At 29.6% G+C, this 27,875-nt stretch overlaps 1 protein-coding gene across 5 annotated transcripts in view; it reads left to right on the top strand.

The window, feature by feature from the left end:
• Nucleotides 1-27,875, top strand: part of LOC127065666 (interleukin-1 receptor accessory protein-like 1-B) — a 195,186-nt gene that overhangs the window by 143,609 nt on the left and 23,702 nt on the right. For all 5 annotated transcript variants that reach the window (XM_050998368.1, XM_050998366.1, XM_050998370.1 and 2 more), the window contains one exon: nt 7,493-7,706. In XM_050998368.1, the coding sequence (XP_050854325.1) occupies nt 7,493-7,706 (214 nt within the window). The remainder of the gene's footprint in view (nt 1-7,492; nt 7,707-27,875) is intronic.

The following is a 27,875-nucleotide window of genomic DNA, read 5'->3' as shown; positions in this document are numbered from 1 at the left end:
AGCTCTTTTTGGGTGAAAAGCTACGGATTTCTCGCAAAGATCGACGATGATCTTCTCGATGTAATTTCGAGCGTGGATAAATCGTCAAAAATATAAGTAAAAAAGTAAGAGAAGAAAAAGAAGAAGAAGAAGAAAGAAAAAAAAAATTGTAATACAGAAAATTGCATTGTAAGTTGAAAGACATTCGACAATTTTACAAGAAATTATCGAATATTTCTAAGTACAGAATCTATAAATTTATTGAAAAATATTTACAAAAAGAGAAATAAAAAAGAAAGATAATCACAAATATAATTACAATTTAATGCTTAATTGATTAAATTATTACGCATATTATAGGTATCATAATTAATATAATATTTTTATAACAATTTTCTATTATACAATACTTAACGATATTAATATATCGAATAGATGTACTATCGTAATACGATGCAAGTATAATCGCAAATAAAAAAAGAAAAATAAATAAATTAAAGAAATAAAAAAAATAAAGAAATACAAATAAAACATTTAAAAAAAACAATTATTATCACAACACTTATCGTCCGATTAGAAACACGTTGATGATACCTTATATGTTGTTGTAAAAACATTACGTCGATTAATCAAACTATCGATTAATCAAAAAAGAAAAAAAAAGAACAATTTACGAACGATAGGAATGATGAAAGGTGAAACGATTTCGTCGACTTTCCTTTGAAATAACCATTTTAAATCTAGTCAAATTAACGAGATAAACGCGTTTATGTAAGTACCCTATTTGCGAATAACTTGTGGACACACTCGACGAGGTGAAAATCACTTCTTGGAAGTGCGCCGTCCGAGTTAATCTCGTTAAAAAGTTTACCGCATTAACTTCACGGTCTGACCCATTATTTTCTTAGATACTTATGTTGAAAAGAGACACAAAGAGGGAGAGAGAAAGAGAGAGAGAGAGAGAGAGAGAGAGAGAGAGAGAGAGAGAGAACGATCCTCTAAGTACGTTTTTGCGAGAACTCGCAAAACGATGAGTTAACTTAATCGCACTGTGCCATTCTCTCACCGAAATTACAGTCTCGAGTTTCTGCCGTTGGTACTGTTACTTTCTATGTCACATTATGAATCGTTTAGTGGTTTGTTTTAGATATATGTATGCCGGTTAAGTACCATCCTCATTTTTATTTTTTAAATCGTAATCAGAATTTAAATGCAACTGGTTTAACTCTCGTAACTTCTGATTTTCCATAATGAATTTCTTGATTCTTTTACCTTTCTTCTCTTTTATTTGTCTCTCTCTCTCTCTCTTCTTTTTCTTTTCTTTTCTTTTTTTTTCTGATTTGTTTAATTCTTTTTTATTCGTAAGAGAAAATGCAAATATGAATACAAATCGAAATGCGAAATGAATACGATTCGAGATATGAGTCGTTTCGTTCTATGAAATAATGTAATATTATATTTATCGTGATTTGTTATTCAAAAAAAAATTTTTTTTATTTAATGGTATTTAACTGTGGAGTTTTGAAATTGTTTTAGGTTAAAATATCGATCAGAATGACGATATAAATTGTTTATTGTATAACATTAATATAATTATCTTATGTACAGTAATTTATTAATCAGAAATAAAGTAATTATGCAATTAGAAAATAACTCAAGGTTAAGTGTTGATAACTTACTTCGTTTTTTAAAATAATACAATTACGTATACTATACATACATATATAATGATTTATTAATCAAAAAAGATATGATTAATCAAAAAAGACGTATTCGATAATTATTTTTTTTACAAAAGTACACATACACGCACACGTGCATATATACATACGCACATACGTATTTTTCTTTTTCTTTTATAATAAATAAAAAATAATAATAATAATAATAATAACAATAATAATATTAGCAACAATATCAAAATAAAAAGGAAATTATTCATAATAATAAAAAATAATTCTGTCAAAATTAAAAAGATTATTTCCCATTGAATGAGCCTCGAGGAAAGAAATAATTATATTTGAAAGATTTCACTGAAAAAAGAAAAAACATATATATATATATATAAATTTATATATATATTTATATATATTATAATATATAAATAATATACATATAAATGATATATATATAATATATATAAAATGACATATATATATATAAAATATATATATAAATGATGTATATATATATATATATATATATATATATATATATATATATATATAATTGACCTGAGAGGAAGAGATAGAGACAGAAGGAGGAAAAGAGAGGAGAGGAGAAGAATGGGGATGTTTGAAACAAAAAACAAAAAAAATAGAGAGAGAGACCAAACTCGTCGTTTGTTCGCGTAAGGACAACGCGTAGATAAGCGGGTAAACTTTTTTCGTGGCAATTAGCGAAACGAATAGGAACAACGACGAAGGCCGAAGTTGGACAGGCCTTTTTCTCTCTTTCACCCCACACAAACACACCATTGCCATCACTATCCCTCTACTCCGCTCCTCACCTATTCCAGAGACTGAAACCCATTAGAGTGACTTCCAATTTTTTTTTTCTTCTTTTTTTTTCCTTTTTTTTTCTCTTTTTTTGTCGGAATTTTTGCATCACTATATTTTCGCGTTATCATTCCTTCTCTCTCTTTCTCTCTCTCTCTCTCTCTCTTCCTCTCTTACACACACACACAAATACACGCACACTCACTCACTCACTTACTTGACATATAAATCCATTTTCGATAAATTGAAGTTAAAACTCGCTTGAGTTGATCCTTAAATGAAAGAATACGATCATACTCAAAAATATAATTTCTATTAAAATCCTTATATATTTTTAATTAATCTCGATATGATAATATTAAAAAAAAATTCTATATCTAAAGAAGAATTTGTCGAGGATATTTTACTTATCTATCTTCATTTTTCTCTTTTCAAGTTTTTTCCATCATTTCGATTATAAAAATGGCGAACGTATAATTTATCTTTGGAAACATTGAAACGATTTAATCTTGACAAATTTTCGTGGAACGATCAATCGAACAATACTAACTAACTGACTTGTTTTCATCCTCTAATCCAACCTTATCTAAAACTAAAGGTCTCTTATCAAATTGATAAAAAAGACTATTTTAACAATTCATCGATTAATTCGAAAAAGATAATAAAATCAAATAATGTTAATTAGTATTAGTATTATTATTGAATTAAAAAAAAATTTTTATATGAAAAAAGGAAGGGTGTATACAATAATTACAACTTTGAATTTTTCTAATAAATTTTCTTAAATCTTTTTGATATGCTTTCTCTCTCTCTTTCCCTCCCTCTCTCTCTCTCTCTCTCTCTCTCTCCTTTTATTCTTATAAAGTATGTTTCTTAATTAAGTGCTCTTCTCGTTTGAATATCGTCAAGTGGGAAACTCTCGTCAAGTTTATAAAACTTTCATTTTGTTAGAAAATCGATCTTATGTACATATATATATACATATCTATCTACATACATACATACATACATACATACATACATACATACATACATACATACATACATGCATACATATGTGTATATATATATGTATGTATGTATATATATGTGTATGTGTGTATATATATATATATATATGATGCTTATACTTAAGTAGTAATTTATATTTAACGAGAACCGAACTCAAAGTCTATCCGGAAAGATCTAACGGGTGTTTTCTCGCGAAAAGTATTTTCAACTTCGAAGTTTACTACGATGTATTTGCTTCTACGAAGAAAACACACGATGCATCTGACGAATTCTCGCATACATTAACGTAGGATCGAGTATATATTCTGAACGCTTCACATCTACTACATGTATGTATGTATGTGTGTCTATATGTGTTATGTAGATAAGTAACACGAATGTCAAAAATCGATAATCGAGTCGAAAGCTCTTTAACTTCGCTTCGTTGTTTCTAGATACTAGATACCCGTTAGATAGAACACCTGGATGATTTTCTATCATGTTACCTCTACTTACTTGTTCTTAAGACATCATTCCATCTAGTTAGAATGCGTATGTGCGTCTTTAAACGTCGTTAAGAGAATATCGAAAAAAAAAAAAGAACATTCATTTTATTTATCACATATATTTTATCATTTTATTATTAGACAAAATCGTTCATATATTATACAAAATAAAAATTATATATTCTTGAAACTTCTGAATAAAAATTTATATCAATTATTACGAGAAGATAAAACACTTCATATACAATGAACAAAAAATCTTTCAAAATTTTTAAACTCTAACAAAATATAATCAAATTCGTAATGATCATATGACAAGATTCTATAAAGTTATATAATGAAATTGTAAACGAACTTGAAATAAAATTAAATATATTATTATTTTATATGAATTAATTATATATTATTAATTAAATTATATATAATTAAAATATTTTATATGAATTAAATATATTATTAAATTCTTATATATTATTATTATTATTATTATATATTGTTTTGTGTTAAACTAAATTTTTATTTAAATATAAATTATCCATGTAATATATACATACATACATACATACATATATATATATATATATATATATATATATATATATATATAGATAGATAATTTGTTGAGATCGTAAATGAAATGTTAAATGAATCAAAATTTGTAAAACTAATGCGACAGATCGATGTACAAAAAATACAAATCACAATCCTTTCGTAGAATTCTTTCACTCGTGATATAGACATGTATTTGTTATGTTCGAATCGTAGTAGGAAACGAGCAATCGTGTGGTCTCTTGTGAATTGAAAGAGCTACTAGGAGTGCACGTGCCTTGGCACCAAGCATTTAGGGTTAAACGTCGCTGAAGGGGTTTCGTATACGCGTGACTCTACGTGCCACGTGCCACGTTTAAGAAAACGCGTCCCTGCTTTCTCGAGACGTGTATTCTAAACGTGATTACGATTAACGTCTATTCCAAAGACAGAAAGAAAAAGAAATAGCAAAAGACGGAGAAAAGAAAATTCAATGTTTCGCGATACAATTTCAGTTTTATAATAATCAATAAAACAGTTATTAAACAATCGACAATTCAAATGATACGTTACATTTGTTTATTTTAACATTTTTTTTAGTTTAAACATTTTCTTAAAAATGTTTATTATTCGTTGGTTTTATTTATCCGTTTATTTTTTTTTTCCTTTCTCTGTTTTACTTGTTCTTGAATCTTTCTCGACTAATTTTGATAATTAACGAATTAATGATTAAAATGTACAAGTTTTGACTTTAACGTCGAATATCTCTTCTTTTTTTTTTAATTTTCATTTTTATTTTTTATTCTTTGTTTTCATTTCTGCAATAAAAATTTTCTATGAAAGTCTATTTCAATGTTATCTTGATCAAAAATCATTGACAATGATAAATTCGTTAATTCAAATATAACTCGATCTCTTCGAAGAAATAAAAATCGATTGAAACGTTATCCAGAACTATGAAAGAGAAAGAGAAAGAGAGAGAGAGAGAGAGAGAGAGAGAGAGAGAGAGAGAGAGAAATTCTAACTTGAACAATCTAATCCACGAATCTCCTCTAGCGTTGAGAAATTCGATGCTAAATTCTATGGCACCGATTTAATCTTCGTTAAAACCACGAAAATTCGTATACAGTAAAGGGCTCCTCCCCATTCGCTCGCTCTCGCATATTCCGATATTTAGCTCCACGAATAGTTTCGAAACGTGAGCTGTGCACTACCAAATATTCCAATAAACCGTCGTGTCGTATCCCTAAGCTGTTTGAAAATTCACATTCGTCGTAAACGAAACGTCTGTTATTAAGCTACAGTTTTAATGTACAACAATAATCATATCGATCTATCGAGTTTAATTCTGGTCTCCTATCAGGTTATTAATTGTGATTCTACTTTCTTTTTTTTTTTAATGTACTTTTAGTTTTAACGAAACAATTTTCTTCTTTTTTTCGAAAATGTTTTTCTTAAAGATTTTTCTTCTTTTTTAAAACTTTTATTTTTCATTTAATTATTTGTTTTGTTTCATACATTCTTCTTTGCCATCTCATTCTCGAATATTTTCATGTCCCTTCGAAAACAATGTACGTTCTTTTTATTTTCGTTTGCTTCTTTTTTCTTTATTTATTTATTATTATTATTTTTATTTATAGATCTCAATTTATTATTATATTTTTTTTAATATAAATATGAAAAAGAAGGAACGAATGTAAAACGAACTGAATAAAATCCGTACATATTTGCATATTAAAAAATTTATCTCATTGTTCGATAGCGATTCGATTATGTCTTTCTAAACTCGCATACTTTTTCTGCTTTTTCTATCTCTGTCTACCTCTCTCTCCATTTCTTTTTCTTTTTTTTTTTTTGTTACCCAACTTCCAAACGAGATCAAATCGAAGATCACATAATTCTCGCTCGAATGCTTCCACCGAACTATATATCGCAAATTCCGTTTCTCCTACATTAAGCCCTTTCGAAAGCATTTCGGAAATCGATTCGATAGCTTTTTAAATAGTTAATCGCATCAGAATTCCATTAGAACGAGTCTATCCTTCGGGTTGAAACGATGCAAATGTGGACATCCTACCGAATGAAATTTCAACGTGTGCGCATCCGGCGAAGTGGTGATAGGTGGGATAGCGAGTTGGGGAGTAAAGTGATAACACATTGTTATCACTCTCGTATAGTATGTTTTACAAGAAGAATATAAAAACGTATTTCGTATTGGAAGAATGGTAACATCGAAAGAAAATAATAAATTGTAAAATATTCATGGAAACGCGAAAGGAAACTTGTTATTTTTTTCGTCCTTTTCTTTTCTTTTTTGATTAATCGGCTTATATATATACATATATATACATATACATACATACATATAGAGTAAAATTGATCAAAGGGAAATTGCTCTTTTAGAAAAGGAAATCATTTCTTAATAAAAATACGTATAGCTAAACGGATCTCGCAAAAGGAGCGAAAAGAAATAATAAATAAAATAAAATCAGATGATGAAAAAGAAAATAGAAAGAGAGAGAGAGAGAGAGATAGAGATAGAGAGAGATAGGTAAAGTAGTAAAACGTAAATTAAACGACTTCTCATAGAAAAAAAAAAAAAAATCACTTCTCAATAAAAATATATATAAATATATATAAACCTAAATGGATCTCGCAAAAAGGACAAAAAAATAATAATACGAAACCAATAATAAAAATATTAAATTAAATAAAATGAGATAATGAAAAAAAATATATATAGAGAAAGAGAAAGAGAGAAAGATAAATAGGCAAAGTAGTAAAACGTAAATTAAACGACGAACTATCGAGTACTCCGTCGTCGTCGTCGTCGTCGTCGTCGTCGTCGTCGTCGTCGTTGTCGTCCTTTCTTAATTCACGAGTAGTCGAATCACCTTAAAGCATATTTCTCTTCTCTCTGGTTACTTCAGTAGCTAGATAAGTCTCAGTACTCCTCTCACCTTGTTTGCATCTCTTCTCGTTTGCTTTCAGGAGAAGAGTCGGGTGGTTACACGGGAAAGCCATTGCCCACTTACAGGCCGGCATCGCAATTGGTTCCTTTGGGCGGTGCTGCAAGACTCTTCTGCGAAGCTTATCTCGGTAAAGTGGAACTTCCTGATGCCAAAAACTCCGTGACCTGGTCGAAAAGCGACAGTAACGTAACCTTACCAAGCCATGGTAGGATAGCACAGCATAGAGTATCCAGGTAAGTTCACTAAATATATATATATATATACTACATACACATACATGTATACGTATGTGTGTGGGTATAGGAATATGTAAAACTTTGTTTGCGAAGACGTTCAAGTTTGGAGATGATGTTTAAAGCATATGACTATTATGTTTCGACAAAGAGAATAACATATAGTGTATTACTACAAACAAGATAAATATGTTTATAATATATTTATAATATAATGAAAATGCATAAGAATGCATAAGAATATAGAAAGAATATTGTTTGTTAAGACATTCAATTTAGAAATGATCTTTAGAATATACGTGTAATGTGTTGCTACAAACAAGATAAATATGTTTGTAATATATTTATAATATAATGAAAATATATAATGCATAAGAATATAGAATATAGAACATTGTTTGCTAAGACATTCAATTTAGAAATGATCTTTAGAACGTACGACTAGTCTCCTCTAAGAATAGTACAGTACAATGTACTACATTACAATGACGATGAATATTTATAATAGATATAAATAAAAAGGAATATATATCGCGTGTAGACATGTTCTATATATACATATAGAAGTAGATAATATTAATATCTGGGAATATTTTCATAATCATAATCGATCTAATTTCACACTCTATTTCCAAACGAAGAAAATAACTTAAACGTATCTGTGTATCTACTATGTATACATACCTTACATGTAAGATAAAGATAGAGAAAGAGAGAGAGAGAGAGAGATAGGAAGAGACGTATGCAAGATGTCTCGTTGAAGCGATCGTTTATTTTGCCTATCGTTCGAACTCGAGCTATTACTGAGTACGATCCAACGATACTCTAGAATGTACGAGAATACTGAGAAAACGGAGATTGCAAAGTTACAAGCTAGTAGTAGTAATAGAGAGAGTGAGAGAGAGAGAAAGACGTTAGGGTGGCATTTAGGGGTGCAGTATTGCCTCTATATATGCCGTGAGCAATAATTCATATGTCCGAGACACACGAAGTTTTGGAGTAGCTAAACTCCTATCGAGTTTATATAAGCGTGCGTGTAGTACATACATACTTCTATCTATCCATCTATTTATATATATATATATATATATATATATATATATATATATATAGACATACACATACATACATCATACGCACACATATACATACATACATACATACATATATACATACATACATACATATATATGTACATGTATATATGCCTCTCTCTCTCTCTCTCTCTATACCAACCGAGCTTGCCTGCCTCAGCTTCGAACGAGTTTCCAACTCCAATCGCGAACGCTTTCGAACGGTTTATAAGCTCCTCCTTGCAATGGAGAGATATCGTTTCATATAGATGTTCCAACGTGAAGTTATATCTCTACTTTCAATTTTATTTTCTTCATCGATCATTTCAAATATCATTCCGTTCCTTCGTATATCGGTAATTTTTTTTCTTTTTTCCTTTTTTTTCTTTCTCCTTTTTTTTTTTTTAAATCTCACTTTATACAAGCATCACTTGAAATAAGGATTTTCTTTAAACGTTAATCATCGAACAACTACAAACTATTTATTTTTCATCGCATCTATTTATTTATTTATTTTTCTTTTGAACTATTCTTTAATATCGCATCAATCGATTGTATTGATAAATGAATAAAAGGTCCTCTTTTTTTAAGGAGATGCTGGTATGTATATGCGTGTGTGTATGTGTAAGTAAAATGTGTTCTATTTTTTGCACTATGATAATCTAAAAAAAAAAGTGTTATTTTGATATATAAGAATGATAGTTGATGAGAAAGGATTGATAGTTCTAATATTAATATTTAAAAATATATATGTATATATTAATTATTATTATAAAAATTATTAATAATTGTTATAATGTTTAAAAATATATATAATTAATTTATGGAAAATTAATATGTGACAAATATTATTATTTTTGTATATTATAAACATTGTATATATATATATATATATGTATGTATGTATGTATATATATATATGAGAAAGTTAGTTGATAAGAAAGGATTGGTAGTTCTAATATTAATATTATAAAAATTTATATATATTATCAATAACTATTATAAAAATTATTAATAATTATCATAATTCTTTTACATATAATTAAAATATATATATTATTATATTTAATATTATAAATTAATATATATTTAATAATATTAGAAATAATATATGTATATATGTATATATATATATTTTTTTTGTTTATCTTTATATTATTATATACTGATAAAAGAATCAAGACAGAAACGTCATATTGTATGATAGCTCAATTTTCTTCATGTTGTATTTGCTTGACGGTCTGACGTCAATGTCGTGAACACTTACACGAGTGTTCTGTCGACGACATGGGCTGACTGTTACGTAAGGGGATGTTACGAGAAGATCGACTCACCACCGACGTAAAGTCTAGTTTGTATGTGTACGACATTTGGCGAACGAGATGCTACACGTCCGCAATGTATCCGTCCAGTAATTAAGGGACAACATTACGTAGAGACGACTTTAACAAGAGAGAGGTACTAATAGAAGCAGTAAGAGAAAGAGAAGTAGAAGGAGAGAAAATAGAAGTAGCTTTTCCAAAAGAATTAAATTGTTTTGAAATTTAAGCCGAATTCAATAAATAAAATTAATTCTATCTTGTCGTCTTATTTTTATTAAATTAAACGATCGCGTTTAATCGATTAAAATTTTTAATGAAATATTATGGAACGTGATAAATAATAATGAAAAACTTATATAACATTGACAAAGATCGAGCGAAAAGTTTTTAAACGATTTTAGAAATCGCCTACTCTTTCTCTTGAAATCTTTTAAACTCTTCCAGTTAAAATTGCTGTTTTATTTTTTTTACAAGCTGTGCTTAGTAGTCTTACAATCTGAAAATAAGAAAGAAAATTACCAAGAAAATTAATTAAAGAAAATAAGAAAGAAAGAAATTAAAAAATAATAAGAAAAAAAAATGTCTCGGGAAAGAATAAACTCATTTTGAAAACCGTCTAGGAAACTTTTGGCTCGTTCTGTATTTTCCTCTTTTTTTTTCTTTTCTTTTTTTATTTACTTTCGGTTTTTTCTTTCTTCTTCCTTCTTAATATCTTTTTTAATCAGTACTTCTTTAAAATCGGGTTATTAAAATTAACGATTGAAATATATCGAAACTGATAAATAATAAAATATATTTTTTTCTTAATTTGATTGTTTCCTTTCTTTTTAATTTTTCAATCATTTTCAATCTATATTTTAAATCCACCATTATTGTTATTATAATCATATTAAGTATAACGGACTTAAAAATAAAATTGTAAAGAAATATAAAAAGAAAAATATAAAATATTGAAAACGTTCGTATACACATACTATCAACGAGATAAAATTAAAAAAAAAAAAGAAGAAAAGAAAAAAACAAAAACAAAAAAAATACAGAATTACATGGCACCATTGGAGTCGTTAAAGAGGAAGGAGCATGTTTATTAATAGAGAGAAAATTTCGTTAATTAAAATCACAAAAATAACAACAATAACAACAACAACAACAACGACGACGACGACGACGACGACAACGAAATAAAAACAATAAATAACAATAAATTTATTTCTAGTTGAAAGAACAATGTGAAAATTCTTTTGGAATCTCTTCGTAGTGGCTCGCGCGTCCTTCTCGATTGTTTTTAAGCTTTCGTGGGGAAAAAACTTGCGAACAATGCCGCAGTCTCTCGCAGTTGAAGAGTTACGAAAATAAAACGCAAAAAAGAGAAAAGGAAAGCAGATAAAAAAGGAAAAGAAAGAAGGAAGGAAAGAAATGACAAAAAATAAAAACGAAAGAAAGAAAGACAGAAAGAAAGTAGTAGTAGTAGTATAGTAGAGAAGTAGTAGTAGTAGTAATAGTAATAGTAGTAGTGTAGTAGTCGATTCAACGAGGTCGAGATCGAGAACGCTCAGATGGCGCAGAGAAAAAACGAAGAAGGAAAAAGAGGATTGTGGAAAAAGAAAAATTTATTTAAACTCGCCAAATTATACCGAAACTTTTCGCGCGGAAGTTTCATGTTGTTACGGTGAAACTCCTCAACCTTCGAAAGATGATGGACCGTTTTTAATTTTTTTCTTATTTCTTTCATTCTTTTTTTTTCTTTTCCTGATCTTTTCATGGACATAAAGAGAAAATAAAAAGAAAAGGGAAAAAAAAGAAGAACAAATGTATAAAAAGAGATCGAAACGAAACAACGATACAAGAGTTATATTTTAATCGTTAAAAATGATCAAATTTTTGTATATATATATACACACATATATATTGTTGGAAACAATTTAAAGTAGTTTTTAATGGTGGACGAAGATGAAAGGAGATAGAAAGAAAAGAATTTATTTTCATTGAATTTAAAGTTTAAAAAAAAATAAAAAAAGGAAGGTAAAGAAAAAAAAAACTAAATAAGAGAACGAGAAGTTCCGTGAATTTCGTAATACCATACAATTTATGAAAACAGGATCCTCCAGATCGTAATCCTACCTCTCAGGAAGTCTTCTCATCCCATTGAAGAAAATGAAGGAGTGAGAGAGAGAGAGAGAGAGAGAGAGAAATAAAAAGCTTGATTCGCAATCCTACGAAATTGTTTTGTTCGCTTCGGTCTCGAAATCGTCATAAATCATACGTTTCGATAATTTTTACTCATCGCACTCGCTCTCTCTCTCGCTCTCTCTCTCTCTCTCTCTCTCTCTCTCTCTCTCTCTTTTTCTATCCTTACTCTATCCTCTCTTCATCCTTCTCTCTCCTTCATCACTATTATTATTTTCATATAACATTACTACAAAATATTTTCTTAAAAAATAAAATCGTGGTTACACTCCAGTTATATCTAATCGTTTCACCCCGTTACAAAAAAAATAATCAATGTTATTACTCTCCTAACATTATTACATAATATATTCTCAATAAACGAACAAAATCCATTATGGACTCCATATTGATATATACATGATCACGTCACATTGTTAGAAAACAATGTCAATGTCGTTATTATTATTATATCCCTAATAATAGTACGTAACGTCATTTTTTAAAAAATGTAATTGAAATTATCTTGAAAAAAACAATTACTGGATAAAATCTATTGGAGATGGATATAATTAATATTTAATTAAAATTATATAATATTTCATAAAAAAAATCGATATCCTAGCTCTTAAGCGAAAATCTGATAAGGAAGGACGAAAGAAACGGAAAGTTAAGAGAGAAAGAGAGAAAGAGAGAGAAAGAGACAGAGAATCCCTCGACGGCGGTAGCCATTCCCCGAAGGGGAACAAATCGTTTCGATTCCACAACCAAGGATCGCTAAGGAACGAACGAAACGCACGCTTCGGACCGACGCGGACGATTAGCCTTTTTGCCGCTTGCAACGCGGACCATTATACGCGTAATAACGGCGGGACAAACTTCTGCTCTCGGTAGCCGCATCGTCGAAGAAAAGGACAGATAGAGAAAACGTGAGATAAATAGAGAGAGAGAGAGAGAGAGAGAGAGAGAGAGAGAGAGAAAAGCGATTCTTCCTGAGAACGAAGTAACTTCAAAGAAAGAGACAGAGAGACAGAGAAAGAGAAAGAGAGAGACAGAGAGAGAAAGAGAGAGAGAGAGAAAGAGAGAAAGAGATAGATAGATAGATAGAAGCAAAAGTCTCAAGCAAGAAACACGCGGGAATCTTTCCGTGGTCCGTCATTACTCTAATGATACCTCTCCTTCTTCTCTCTGTCTGTCTCTCTCTCTCTCTCTCTCTCTCTTTCTTTCTTTCTTTCTGTCTTTTTCTCTCTTTCGCTGTTTGTCTCTCTCTGTCTCTCTCTCTGTCTCTCTTTCTCTCCCTCTTTCTCTGGATCTACTCAAGCAGTCGCTCCTTTTTCGAGAGCCGCTTCGTGCTCCCCTTTTCTTATCCTTTCCGCAGCCGTGACTCTCTACGACGTGCTGACTACAGCCTACAGTCGGCCATTTTTATTCAAGTGTTATAACGTACCGGTTGAAAAATAATGGAAACCGCGGGTCAATTCGGATACAACGTGAATCTATTAGAGGTCGTACGAACACGATCGATTTTTATATTTATAGCTTTTATAATATACTTACTCGGGCAAAGGTCTTGTGTAAAGATGATGCGTTGATATTATTTCTTGCATAATTTTATATATATATATATATATACATATATATATATATATATATGTATGTATGTTTGTATGTATGTATGTATGTACGTATATAAAAAATATATATATATAAAAATTATGAAATAATATTAACGCATCATCTTTACAAGACCTGTGTATATGTATTATATATGTATATATATAAAGTATATACTGAGATGAATATATCTATATAGGACACATTCTATTTATCTTACCAATCGATTGCTCTATTAATAAAAAAATGACAGAATTTATATAATAAAATTTAATAAAATAATGACAAAATTTATTATCAATTCATTAGAAATATTATTTGAAAGAAATTCGTGAGACTTTTTATGTTTTCTATTATTTGTTTATTTCATTCATTCATTCATTCATTCATTCATTCATTCATTCATTCATTCATTTATTTGTTTTATTCATTCGCTTATCCATTCATTTTCTTTTTTTATATTTTTTTCTTTCTTGCAAAAATTCCATTAGACACGTTAATTATTGCGACAATATTCGCGTAAATTTACGTTTTCTCTTTTAACTATTTTATATTGACAAAAAGAGATGACGTTGTAAAGCCGTTTAATTAACACATCGATTTCTGGATACTGGTGCAAGAGCATAGGTGAATTAAGTTCATGTAATACCTACAATCTCTCTACATACATATTTACATGTATACTCGGTACGAGTACATATACATTATGTCGGTATGCTACTACACGTGTTGGTACGAACGCAGATTTCGCTGATCGCATTAAAATCGGTACATCGTTCAAGTCTAACGCATAGTATCTCTGCTATTATGTGCATGGCTTACATTTCGATTCCTTTCATCGAAATTCGTAATTCTGTGAACCGTGAGATATGCAATTCGTTAAATTATCATGTACGTGTCCCTTTTAATCTTACGTATAGTATTCACGCTGTTATTGTAAACAATTAAGATCCAAAGCAAATTAATTTTTCTTTTTATTTTACTTTTCGTTATTTATAATGAAAATTAATAATATTATCTACTCCTTTTTTTTTTGATAAGTATATAATACATACATTTTTATGTTATATTAATATCATTAATTTATCTTATATTAGCTTATATAATTTTTATAATTTTATATAATTTATTATTAATATTTATTTTTTATTAAGTATTACGATAAAACTTAAATGACATTAACAAATAATTTTATAGCGATAAAAAAGATTTTTAAAAAGACAACGGTTATACATATGCTATAAACCACTTCAAATTATGCCATTTTAAAATTACATGACTTTAAAGAGAGTATTGTCGTTAACGCTGATACTTTTTTTTTCATACGAGCGACGAACTATTCTATTCTTATTTAATCTGCATATTTTCTCGAATATCAGCGCAATTTCAGATGCATAAAATTAAGTTAGTTAAATTCATTAAAAATTTTATTGTATTCATTTTGCACGGAATCTTCCAAAAGTAAATCGTAGAAATTTAGATTAAATAATCTCTGTGAAAGATATTGATTAACAACGTAAAAATAATATTAATAAAATATCATAATCGACGAATTAGATTGGAATTATCTATTCGGAAGATTTTTACTATTCAAAATGAACTAAGAATAGTACGTAATATCTACGTTCTCAATCCGTTTATTTTTAATCATTGCTTGAAAGCGGATATCGTATTAGCTCAAAAAAAAAAAAAGAAAAAGAAATCAAATATCATCGTCCTCGAAATATATTTCTCTTCGACGATATAATCGGAAGTTTATTATTTTTTAATCTCCCGTCGAGAAACTTTTTCTCAATACCTTTTTACTATCTAGATATAATACGATTTTAATCATCTTCGATGTTTTAACAAAATTCATTGAACAAAATTCCTTCGCGTAAAAATTGACCAGGGAAAATATTTAAAATGTAATATTAAAAAATAAAAGAAAAAGAAAGAAGAAAAGAGAGAAAGAAACAAACAAACAAACAAACAAACAAAAACAATAAAAAAAGAAAAGGAATCCAATATTTTATTAAAAACGTGTTTACGATTTCAAGATGATTTTGGAATTAATCTTAAATAAAGAATTATTTCGGTGAACGTTTATTATCGACTCACCCTGTATGCATACATATATTTATATGTGTGTGTGTGTGTGTTTATGTATGTGTATATTGTTCACCTCTCGTGAGTTCGAATATCGTCGATCTCGTTTAATCCTGACTCGACCAACGTCGCTTAGAATATGAGAAGCCTGATGGACCACCCATGGCTCTTTCTCTCTCTCTCTCTCTCTCTCTCTCTCTCTCTCTCTCTCTCTCTCTCTCTCTCTCTCTCTCTCTCTCTCTCTCTCTCTGTCTATCTCTCTTATTGTCTTTCTCATTCTCTCTCTTTCTTTTACTCTCTATCTCTTCGTTGGTTCTTGACTCGGTTAAAGCGAGCTATCTCAGCATGGTGATCGCGCCGAGTAACAAAAGGATACAAAAAGGAAGAAGAAAGGGATAAGCAAAGAAAGATGTATATATATATATATATATATATATATATATATATATATATGAAGGTCCCTGACCCAAGACATCCTGATCCTTCCGTTTCTCCTTCCGCCCTAATCCAAACCTTTTGTTCTTTGCTCCTGCATCTTCCTTTCCTTTTCTTATTTCTCTCGATTTCTTCCAAACTAGATCGTATCTCTGTGATCAGCAACAAAAGTTTTCTGGTATCGATGTATATATGTTTCTTATATATAAAATAGGGCAATGACTCTGATCATCTCAACCGTTCTTTCTTGAAATACGAAGAAACTTCGTTTGCAATAGTCATCTAATATGGGAAGAAAGTATTATAATACGATAATAATAATTTTTTTTTCTTTTTTTTTTCGTAAATGGAAGAATAAAAAAGAAGATTGAGACAGATTTTTTAAGAATCAGATGTTTCTGATTACATTGATCGACGTAGCTTGACACTCTTTATAAAAAAGTATCAAATCATGTACGTCGAAAAATTATTAAAGAGATATTTCATTAATTATGATCTTATTACCATAAAGAAGCTTTTCGTTTTCCCAATTTTTTTGTTTTGGCAACTGTTAACAGATCTTTCATTAGTCGTTTTAAATAAACGATATAAAATTTATACGATTGTAATAAAAATTTAAGTGATTTCATTGTGATTGTTGTTATATCTTTATTACGATAGAATAGAAAAAATACAACTTTAGAAGTTATTAACGAAATCGATTTTATTATACCGATATTGTTGAAATATTTAAATAAATAAAGAATGAATTACGTTTGAAAATGGTGTTTTTTTCAAATTTTTACGATTTTTTGTTCCGAAGATATCACCTTCGAAAGATTTTCATTCATAATTCTTTTACTACAGCTGATCGTAGTAGTAGTAATAGTAGTAGTAGTGCAACCGCGTAAAATTCAGGTCAGTGTGTCACCAAATCAATTTAAATGAAATTATGTAGGTCAGTGGGCCATCGTAAATGTCTTTTATTTATATAGAAATATCTCCGGAACTAAAAGTCATAGAGACTTAAATCAAACATCATTTCAAAAGATAGGATTTTCTCTATTTTTTAAATATTATGAATAATTAATTAACGATATGTAATAAACAATTTTTATTAACAATTTCATAAAAAAGAAATTCATCTTATTTTGCCAGAAGGAAATAAGAAAATTCAGATTGCAGCTGATTTATAAAATTACGTGAACTAATAACAAAATTAATAAACAAATGACTTTTTTTCTCGAAAAACCAATTTTTGTCCATATTATTAATATTCTACGTTTTCCATTTGAATATATCTCCGAAACTAAGCGTAGTAGACTTGAAATAAATACGCAAAGTAAGCGCAGAGTAAGCGCTTACTATCACATTTTAATTAGACATAGTTTAACTATATTAATAGCAAAATTTAAATTAAAATAATAATTTTTCTACATACATAAGTTGATTGTACTTTATACAGAACGTCGAGCTGCAGTAAAAAACATTCCATTTAAAAAAAATTTCCCATTTTGATATAATAATATAACGAGTAATATAATATCATAAATAATATATTAATAATATAATAATATATTTATAAACAAAAATTCCATTGATCTTTCTGTCTTTACACTTCGACTATTTATAAAAATATTATTACATAAACTAATAAAAAATTAATTAAATCATTTCTACTTGGAAAACAATTCTTTCCAATAAAAATTAATCAATACTGCCGTATTATAATCGTTACCTTACCCCATACGATTATTATAAACTGATGAAATTTCTTCAAAAGAAAACGTATAGATACTCAAGGTGTTGAAAGTTATTGCCCCACCCAGTATATGAGAAATCGAAGCAATCTTTAGCTCCTTGAAAAAGTTCAGCAGCCTCTCTCTTGACTATTTTTCAAACTCGAAGAAGAAAGATCGAAAGATTAAGGCGATTAAAAAAAAGAGATAAAGAGAGAGCGCGCGAGAGAAAGAAAGAGAGAGAGAGAGAGAGAGAGAGAGAGAGAGAAAAGTGCTTATTTTTGTAGAATCCACATGACGAAGAAAATTTCGCTGACGTTTTCGATTGGGAAACCCTCTCTTGCATTTCACTTCGTGAAAACGAGATGGTTCCATGTGGACGGTTGGAAAGTGGTCTATCCATCTTACGAAAGATGGAGAAGGTGAAAGAGGAAGGTTTACACATAAGTTTTCTTTCTCCCTTTTACGTATAGGTACAAGGACACGTTGAAAAAGGATAGCATAATGAAACATTATGAGCTTAAGTGCAGTTGCTACTTTCTCCAGTATCACACTCTTTCTCTTTCGTTCTCTTTTTCTCTATCTTTATACTCTCTTTTTAAAGTATAAAAAGACGTCTTCGCAAGAGCTTGACAAATTTCAACCGCTCGGAGTTTGCTAGACTCAAGCTATCCCAACGAATTTTTCGTATTAACGGGGTAAGAAAAAGATCGAGCGAGAAAAGTCGGCTGATTCGTAATGACCACGATATTTTCTCTTTTTAAGATATATTATAAAATATATATATTATATATACAAATTATAATATATATAATATATAGATAAAATATATATGTAAAAAAAATATATATACAAAGAGAAAGAAAGAAAGAAAGAGAGAGAGAGGGAGAGATTAAAAAGAAACAGAAAAGTTCGACATGTAAATTTTTTCAAACGAAAACGAAGAGAAAAGAAAGAAAGAGAATACTTGCGTTTGATCAATCGTTTCATTTCCCATTATATTTCCGCTCGATGACAGCATCGTTTGCAGTTGTTAAAAAAAAAGAAAAAAGAAAAAATAAATACGATGAAAAAATAAGAGACAAAGAAAGAAATAGAGGGGGAGAGAGAAAGAAGATAAGTATCATTTTTTAATGAAATCATAAAACGAAACGAACTTAATTAACATTTTTAAGGAATCTCCAAATTACGATAATCAATAATTAAGGGCACAATTAAGAGAAAGAGAGAAAGACGAAGAACAAAATAAAGAGAAAAAAAAAGAGATAAAAAAGAAAGTATGCAAGAGAAATCAATTTGTAAATCGAAATCCCATTGATTTAAGATCTCTCTGACTTTCTTACTTTCACAAATTTGAGGAGATGAATCGCAAGCGGTTTCTTGTAGAGATCAACAAACGATCGCTCGTTCACGTTCTATTGAGAATTTACGTACATAGATACACACATAGAGACATACACCATAAATAGATACACACATCTATACATATATACATATATACATATATGTATATGTATATATACATGTGAATGCAATCGCAAGATCCTCCCTTGTCGTCGTCTATATGTTACTCTCTCGATTCCAACATACTATAACGTAATTTCTATTCCTTCAATTTGGTACACTCTGACGTGAAGACGAATATTCACATAAATATATATATAGTATTATACACAAATATATATATATATATGTGTGTGTGTGTGTGTGTAGTATAGATATACGTAATATAACAAAATTTTTGTAGGAATCATTTTTTGTTTTTTAATGTTTATCGAGTCGATCTTATCTATTTATGTAGATATTACATATAAATATATAAAATTATAAGTATACTATATACATACATACATACATAGATATATATATATACATGTTTTAGTTTTTATAATATATATTAAATATTTTGTGTATATATATATATATATATATATATATATATATATATATATGTATATATGTATATATGTATATGTGTATAGTTTCTCGTAATATAAATATCTAGAAATTGTGATGAATCAATACTACGAATATTTTATATATATATATATATACATACACATATGATTTTATATTTACGCGTATTGTGTACATATGTATATATGCATATATGTATATATTCTAACATAAAGACGATCCATCAAAAAGGACAGCAAGTTAGGTAACACGACGACGACTATCCAAGTGTATTAAAGATTCTCAAGGGGGTTTCTTAAAGCAACGATAAATGAGTTATCGATAGTTCGTGCTGGCATTTCTAAAGAGAACAGAAGCTAAGCTCGATAAAATATGCGACCTTACCTTTCCTCCATATTTCCACGCTCCTCGATTCCACGAATAGCATCGATCGTCTTGAAAAAGATAGAAAGAGAAATAGAGATAGAGATAGAGATAGAGAGAGAGATAGAGAGAGAGAGAGAGAGAGAGAGAGAGAGAGAAGAGGTTAAGAATTTTATTCAGTTCTGTATACGACAAACTGAATTCTATAAGAACGAACATTTACCCTCAATATATGCTTCAACGCATACAAATGTATATATACACATATAATTTGATTTTTCTCATATTAAAGAGAAACAAAGATTCACGAGTGACACCGTAAATAAAAAGTTTCATCGTCCGACACGTTTATTCGTCAAAAGAAAATAACAAAATTTACGATATATTGGACCTCATAATTTATATAATATCTATTAAGAAAATGTATTCTATTGTCTACAATTTGAAATGAAATCATACACACACATACATACGTACATACATATATATGTAATTATATAATTGTATATAATTATATAATTATACATATATATATATATGTGTGTAGGTATATACGCTATATACAATTACAGGACGAGAATTTACAAACGTCGTGGTTTTATTAAATCTACTTGGAAGATTTCAATTTGACTCCGTAGAGTGTGTCTCAGTGGAGTGTTCACTTTTACAGGATTTCTCCTTTGAAGATTTTCAAAGCAGATTGGCTTGATCCCACCTCTTTCCCCTCTCTCTCTCTCTCTCTCTCTCTCTCTTCTTTTCACTCTCTCTCTCTCTTTCCCTCTCTCTTCATCCCTCTCTTCTTCTCCCTCTCTCTCTTTCTCTCTCTCTTCCTATGTACAAAGCTGGAGAAGATGTAGTAAAAGAGAGTACGAGATGAAAAGAGTAAGAAGCTCCAGAGAAGAAAATCGAAACTAGAAGGATGCAAATAATATTTCGGGAAAGCCCTTCACCGAGGAAAATATCTCGGTTATTGTAAAATATCGAAAATCGAGATGGAGGACCACTCTTTCCAAATTCTACATAGCTATTCTTATATATACACATACATATATGTCTATATATAAATGTATATGTGTGTGTGTGTACATTATTATATATATACCTATCTTATACGTATCTATAATATATATATACACATGTATATATACATGTGTATATATATTTCTCTCTCTCTCTCTCTCTCTCTCTTTCTCGATAGGAGGCATCGTCGATCGATATACGAATTCTCCCCAAGCGATCTTGAAATTCCTTATGGAAGGAGCATACCCTTCTTGGGTTTATCGTTATCGTCGAAACGAACGTCGCCAGGTGTTGCTTACCGAGCCGCGAAAGGGACGTTCGTCCAGCCATGAAATCCAATTTCGTCGCTTCGACGAACCTTTCTTTTCTCCTTCGTTCTCGTAAAAACGACATTCCCCCATAGATATGTACATAACTATCTCTTTTCTTTATACTCCCATAGTCTAGTCTATCAACTTATGTTGTCTTTCTCTTTTTCTTTCTTTCTTTATTTTTTCTTTTCTTTTTTCTTTTCTCTTTCTTTTTTTCTTTTTTTCTTTTAATCCCATAAGACTAACTCGCCATAATTATTTCTTTTCTTTCGTTTCTTTTCTCTCTTTCTCTCTCTCTCTCTCTCTCTCTCTCTCTCTCTCTCTCTCTCTCTCTCTTCCTCAGTGGACGTAACTCAAGTTCAGTATCCGTAACCATCCAAATAAAAACTTGTTTCCTGTTTTTCCTTTTTCTTTTTCATTTTCTCTTCTTTCCTTACTTTTTCCTTTCTTCTTTCCTCCCTTTTCTCCTCCTCTCTTTTAACCTTCGAAGAAAAAGAAAAAGGATTCTCCGACCTTTCGATGAGAATTTATTCGCAATATTATTAAAGAAACATAATCGATAATACTTGCTTACGATTTATGCATGTCTCTTTGAAGAATCGATGATTTATATCGTTCGAATGAATTCGATATGTTCTTTCTCCTATGTTTCCTTTTCTGCTTATTACAAATATCGTTCAATAAATATTTCTATTTTTTTATATACTTACGTATAAAAAATAATTACATTGATATATCGTTGATATTGTTCTGATATCGGCTAATACCGATCGAAGAACGATATATAACTATCTCTTGAACGAACGTAAGGATGGACGTCGTAGAGAAGATTAACGATTGGTGAAGGGAGCGGTAGGGTTAGAGGAGGGAATGAATAGGAAGGGTGAAGATGGGAGGGAGAGTAATTCAGCGCATAATCGCAAAAGAAAAAAAGAAAGGGAGTGAGGAAACAAAAGAGGTCCCGTCACGGTAGGGCGGCGGGAACTTTTGTAAAGATTACGAGCAACGAGTCGAAGCGTTCTTCGCGAACGGGGATATATCGATCAGGGGTTGGAACTAACGGCTTGGTGTGTCTCTACCAACTGAAAAAGTGTACGAGAGAAAAAGAGAGAGAGAGTGTGGAAAATAGGAGTAGTGGTGGGAGAAAGGTGGTGGTTAGAAGGGGGGGAAGTGGGTGTAACGGGGAGTTTGAGAAAAATGGTTACGATGTTGGAAAGAAGCCCGGAGAAAAAACGAGATACTCGATGAAGTTTCAAAGTAGAAATGAGAGAGAGAGAGATAGAGATAGAGATAGAGATAGAGATAGAGATAGAGAGTGTGAGTGAGAAAGTCTACAACAAAAGAGAATGAATCTGAACGTGTACGTGTAAGTAAGTACATATATATATGTGTATGTTAGAGAAAGAATTACCAATGAGAATGAGAGAGAAGAGGGTGTACGCGTTTGTGTGTATAAAGAGGGAATTACAAACGAGAACGAATTGTGTGTAAGAGAGAGCGAGATAGAGATAGACGTACGTATACGTACGATAGTATGTATACCTGTATACTGTGTGAAAAAGAAAGAAAGCGTAGCAGAATGGGAGAACCCCAATGCAATTACTGGTACGACGACCCAGTTTTACATGGTGCATTAATTGTAACGCTCCGAAGAGAAGGCAAAAAGAATGTAGGAACTCTTTCTCTCTCTCTCTCTCTCTCTCTCTCTGCTTTCTGTTTCTTTCTCTCTTTCGTTCTTTATATCTCTTTCCTTCTTTCTTTCTTTTTCTCGTCGGCACGTGTGGAATGTAAAAGGTCGAAGGTGGATGAGAAGAGAGAGGTAAACGCATTGGATTCGAAAGAGTTAGTAAAAAGAATGCGATATCGTTTCTGAAATCCGTCGGCCATTTTGCCAAGAAGAATTTTTCATCGTTTAAAAATTCTCTTCTTTGAAATACCTTCGATGTTCGTTTCGTTAATTTTCACGAAAGAGAGAAAGGGAGATAGAGAGAAAGAGAGATAAAGAGATATGTACGTGTATGTATGTATGTATGTATGTATACGAGTATATATATGTGTCTATCTGGATTTGTACGGAGAGATACGCGAGTAATTCTCCAAACGATCGCAAAACGTTTTATATTCTTTATCAGGAAGAGGATCATCCCTTTGGGATAAACCGAAAGAAATCTTCCACGTTTATAATTCGTACGAATAGTTCACGCTTCACTGATCGCTTAGAAAAATTTTTAAAATACTTATAAATAGATATATATATATATATGTATGTGTGTATGTTTTATTATATGTATCTGTGTACGTAGATATATATGCGAATACATACACGTACATAAATGTATATATCGATAAAGTGAAGAGGAGAAAAAAATACACTTTACTATCGGAAAGAGTCAAATCGAGAATTGATTATATTAATGGACCGATAAAGTGGTCAGAAAATCAGAGAAAATACGTAAGTGAGAATGTCAATTCTCTTGTCGACTGAAGTACTATAAATGTTAGAATAAAATCATATAAATGTCTATCTGAGAATATCCTTTTCTTTTTTTCTTTTCTTTTCTTTCTTTTTATAAGAAAATATTAATATCCATCTTTGAAGAATAAAATCGAAGTATTTATAAAAATGACCATTATATACAAAATAAATTGAATTTATATACATATATATATTATATTATATTTACGAAACGTATGGTCAGTTCGTGGACAAAGTTTTTTAATCGATTAACAAATTACGATATCATCGAAGACTTAATTATTTATATTAGAATCGAGTGATAATAATTTATGTTCAAAATGTTATTAATTATTACGATTATAAACAAACATTGAAATTTTCTTTTTGTTTTCTTTTTTCTTCCATTTTCCTTTTTTATAATGTCGCGTAAATACTTTGTTCAGTCACGATACGTTCTATGAATAAAAAATATTAACCATAACGATGAAATGATCGTAATTAAAAAAAATGAAAAAAAAGAGAAAGAAAGAAAGAAAGAAAGAAAGAAAGAAAGAAAAAGAAAAAATACCTTTCCATTCTCGTACACTTCTTCATCTTTTATCGATATTGTTCTTATATACAATGACATATATAAACTATATAATCCGATTCCAATTTTCCATGAAAAATCGAAAAGAAAATAGAAATATAGAGGACCGATTAAACGAGCTAGAAGTGAAATTCCATTGATGTGTTCCGCCCACCGACCTTTGACCCTTTTCTTTATCTTGCTTCTCTACCTCTCAACGGAAACAGTAGTGCACACACCCCATCGACAACGACAACGACCGACGACGACGGTTCAACGACGAATCGGAGTTTATTGAATAGACTTTTCACAAGAGTATTCTCCCCTGCAATGTTCGATGATGGCGCGCAGCAGGTAGCAAATTCTTTTGTTCGATTTCTTACCATTGTTCTGTATATTCACAAGAAAGAGAGAGAGAGAGAGAGAGAGAAGAAAAAAGAAAATGATTACTATTCTTATTAACGTAATATGTACACTCGGATATTGGTAATCTTATCGAACATTATACACTTTCTCTTTCCTTTTCTTTTCTCTTTTTCTATTTACATTTAACACTCGATATTGTATTTCAATCGATAATTGATGTAATTAATTAGATCTACAAAACTTTTAATATCAAAGAAAATACGACGTTGAAAAAAGTAATATTATTTTTCTGATATATCGTTATTATGGTAATATAAATCTAATCTAAATCTAATATAAGTTTATCTTTTTCTCTCTATATGTATATATATATATTTATATCATATTTTAATAGATCCTTAACATAATTATTATATCAAAGAGATATCAGAAAAATATAGAAAATATTTTTCCAATCCATGATATTTAAATGTAATTTGTCTAATATGTAAGTATCTATAATGTCTGTGTGTATATGTGTGTGCATAGAGTCATTAAAAAAAAAAAAATAAATAAAAAAAGAATTGATAAAACATTTATCTAACAATAGGACATGATCACATTACTTTACTTTGAACATAATCAATTTTATTTTTTTAAATTAATAAGTATGTAGGTATCTAGTATCATATTTTAATTGATCCATAAGGCAGTTCATCACTTTTTGTTCCAAGCATGTGTGACTTTAGCGACAGGTATGAACAAAACATGAACTACAAGAACAAGTGGAGGAACACTGTCTCCTTCATGTGGTATATAAGCTTGTATAGGTTATATCTTTATCGCATGTAATATAACTATCCAGTTAGTGTTGGTTAGAAGAAATAGTGTTAGTAGACTGTGAGCTCACACTTTTCATTCTCTCACATTTATATCCCTCTTTAATGGTGGCATACCTGTCGCAGTAATCCGTGATAGATACGATATAGCGTCGGTAAGCATTTATTTTACGATATAAACATATAAAGAATAAAAAATATAATCGATATGAAAATTAGTGAACACTTATATATCATATATTATTTCGTATGAAATACATGTATTTCTTTTTCTACTTTTCCTTCTTTATTTTATCCATCATTATTTTATTATATTTTTATATTATATATTATTAGATTATGTATTACTAATGTTACTATAATAATAGTAATAACACAATATAAATAGAACTATTCTTATCGGAGAAATTACGGAAAAACAATTACGCTGAGAGTTTTACTTTATAAATAGTATGGAAGCGAACTACTTTTTTGAATTTTATAAAAATAACATATAAGTATAGATTCACTAATTATTGTTTTTGATTAAATGATTTATAAAATCTTAATTTTAATAATAAACTGATATAACATATATATTTGTAAATAAAATTCTATTATATCTAATCTATTTATTTGCGGAAATATTATTAACAACGTAAAGCGTAAATAATTTTAACGTTTAATTAAAAATAGAAAGAAAAGATTTTATTAACGCATTGAAATAAGCAGCCATCAGCTCGGTAGTACTTGCATCAAATTAAATTTTGATATATCGTAAGTAGTACCGACTCAGGTCTCACCACGTAGAGGTTGATGCTTCTGGAGACCCGCGAGCTGATTGATGGTAACTCTACTCTAAAATTCACGGTACTGGAGTGACGTTATAAATTATCTAATCTTATTCGCATGAAAAGAGTGAATATTTCAATGTTTACTCGACGGAATGCAAAAGAAAACTTACCTCAAAACTATCAAAATCAGTAAAAAGTTCTTCGTTTGACATTACATGTAGCCAGCAACCGCGAAATAAAAATTTAACAAGTATTGAAGTTTTAAATTAAGATTATTTTATATTTAACGCGTGTTACGAGTTTCGTAACATTTAAATGAACGTATTATTATTTAAATATTAATTTATTGTACTCTGTGTATATTGAAGATCATTTAAATAATTAAAAAATTATCAAAATTGTAAATTATTGAAACTTGGCCGTACGGAAAGATTAATTTTTGATGTTTCTTCATTGAATACGAAAGAAGACTGAATCGATAAATGTCAAAGTTACTGGAGCGTTCGTTTTTGTTGATATTTAATAGAGTCTACTATTCGGAGATCAAAATTTAACTGTATTTAAATATTAAATTGAAATTATTTTATATTTGACGCGTTAGGAGCTATGTAGTATTCGAACAAATCTACATTATCGTTTTAATATTACTTTATTATACTCCGTGTAGAGTATGTTACATCGTTTAAATAATTATGAAATTTATCCTTAAGATTCATTAATATAAACGACTAAGCACGTATTTATTTATTTTTACTATAAATTTATAGAATTCAATGAATTTAATGATTTCATCGAATTTAATGAATCGAAAAGTCATTAAAATGCTTGAATTAAGTTATTACTGTAGCTTCTTCGTACAAGCATGGCGAAACGCGTTTCTTTGTTTGGAATTGTTTGGAATGAATCAGAAAATCTAAGAATCGATTTACGCATGTCAAACAAGAAAGCAATCGTCTACTTCATGAGAACAAGCTATACACTAGTCTAGTTTAACGTTTATATGAAAATCGGTAGTAGGAGCTTCTTTCCTTTTCTCCCGCAAAGTTCAAGGAGCATCACTATATAAAACTTTTTATTTCACGAAAAATGTTGAAAACAGCGTTTACGCCCAACAGCGAGACTAGACATAATTCTTCAAAGATTTCGATGAACAAAATCT

This window comes from Vespula vulgaris, chromosome 8 (genome assembly GCF_905475345.1).
Source record: "Vespula vulgaris chromosome 8, iyVesVulg1.1, whole genome shotgun sequence".
NCBI lineage: Eukaryota > Metazoa > Arthropoda > Insecta > Hymenoptera > Vespidae > Vespula > Vespula vulgaris.
The sequence above is the reverse complement of the archived record's forward strand: the minus strand, read 5'-3'. Positions and strand labels throughout refer to the sequence as shown.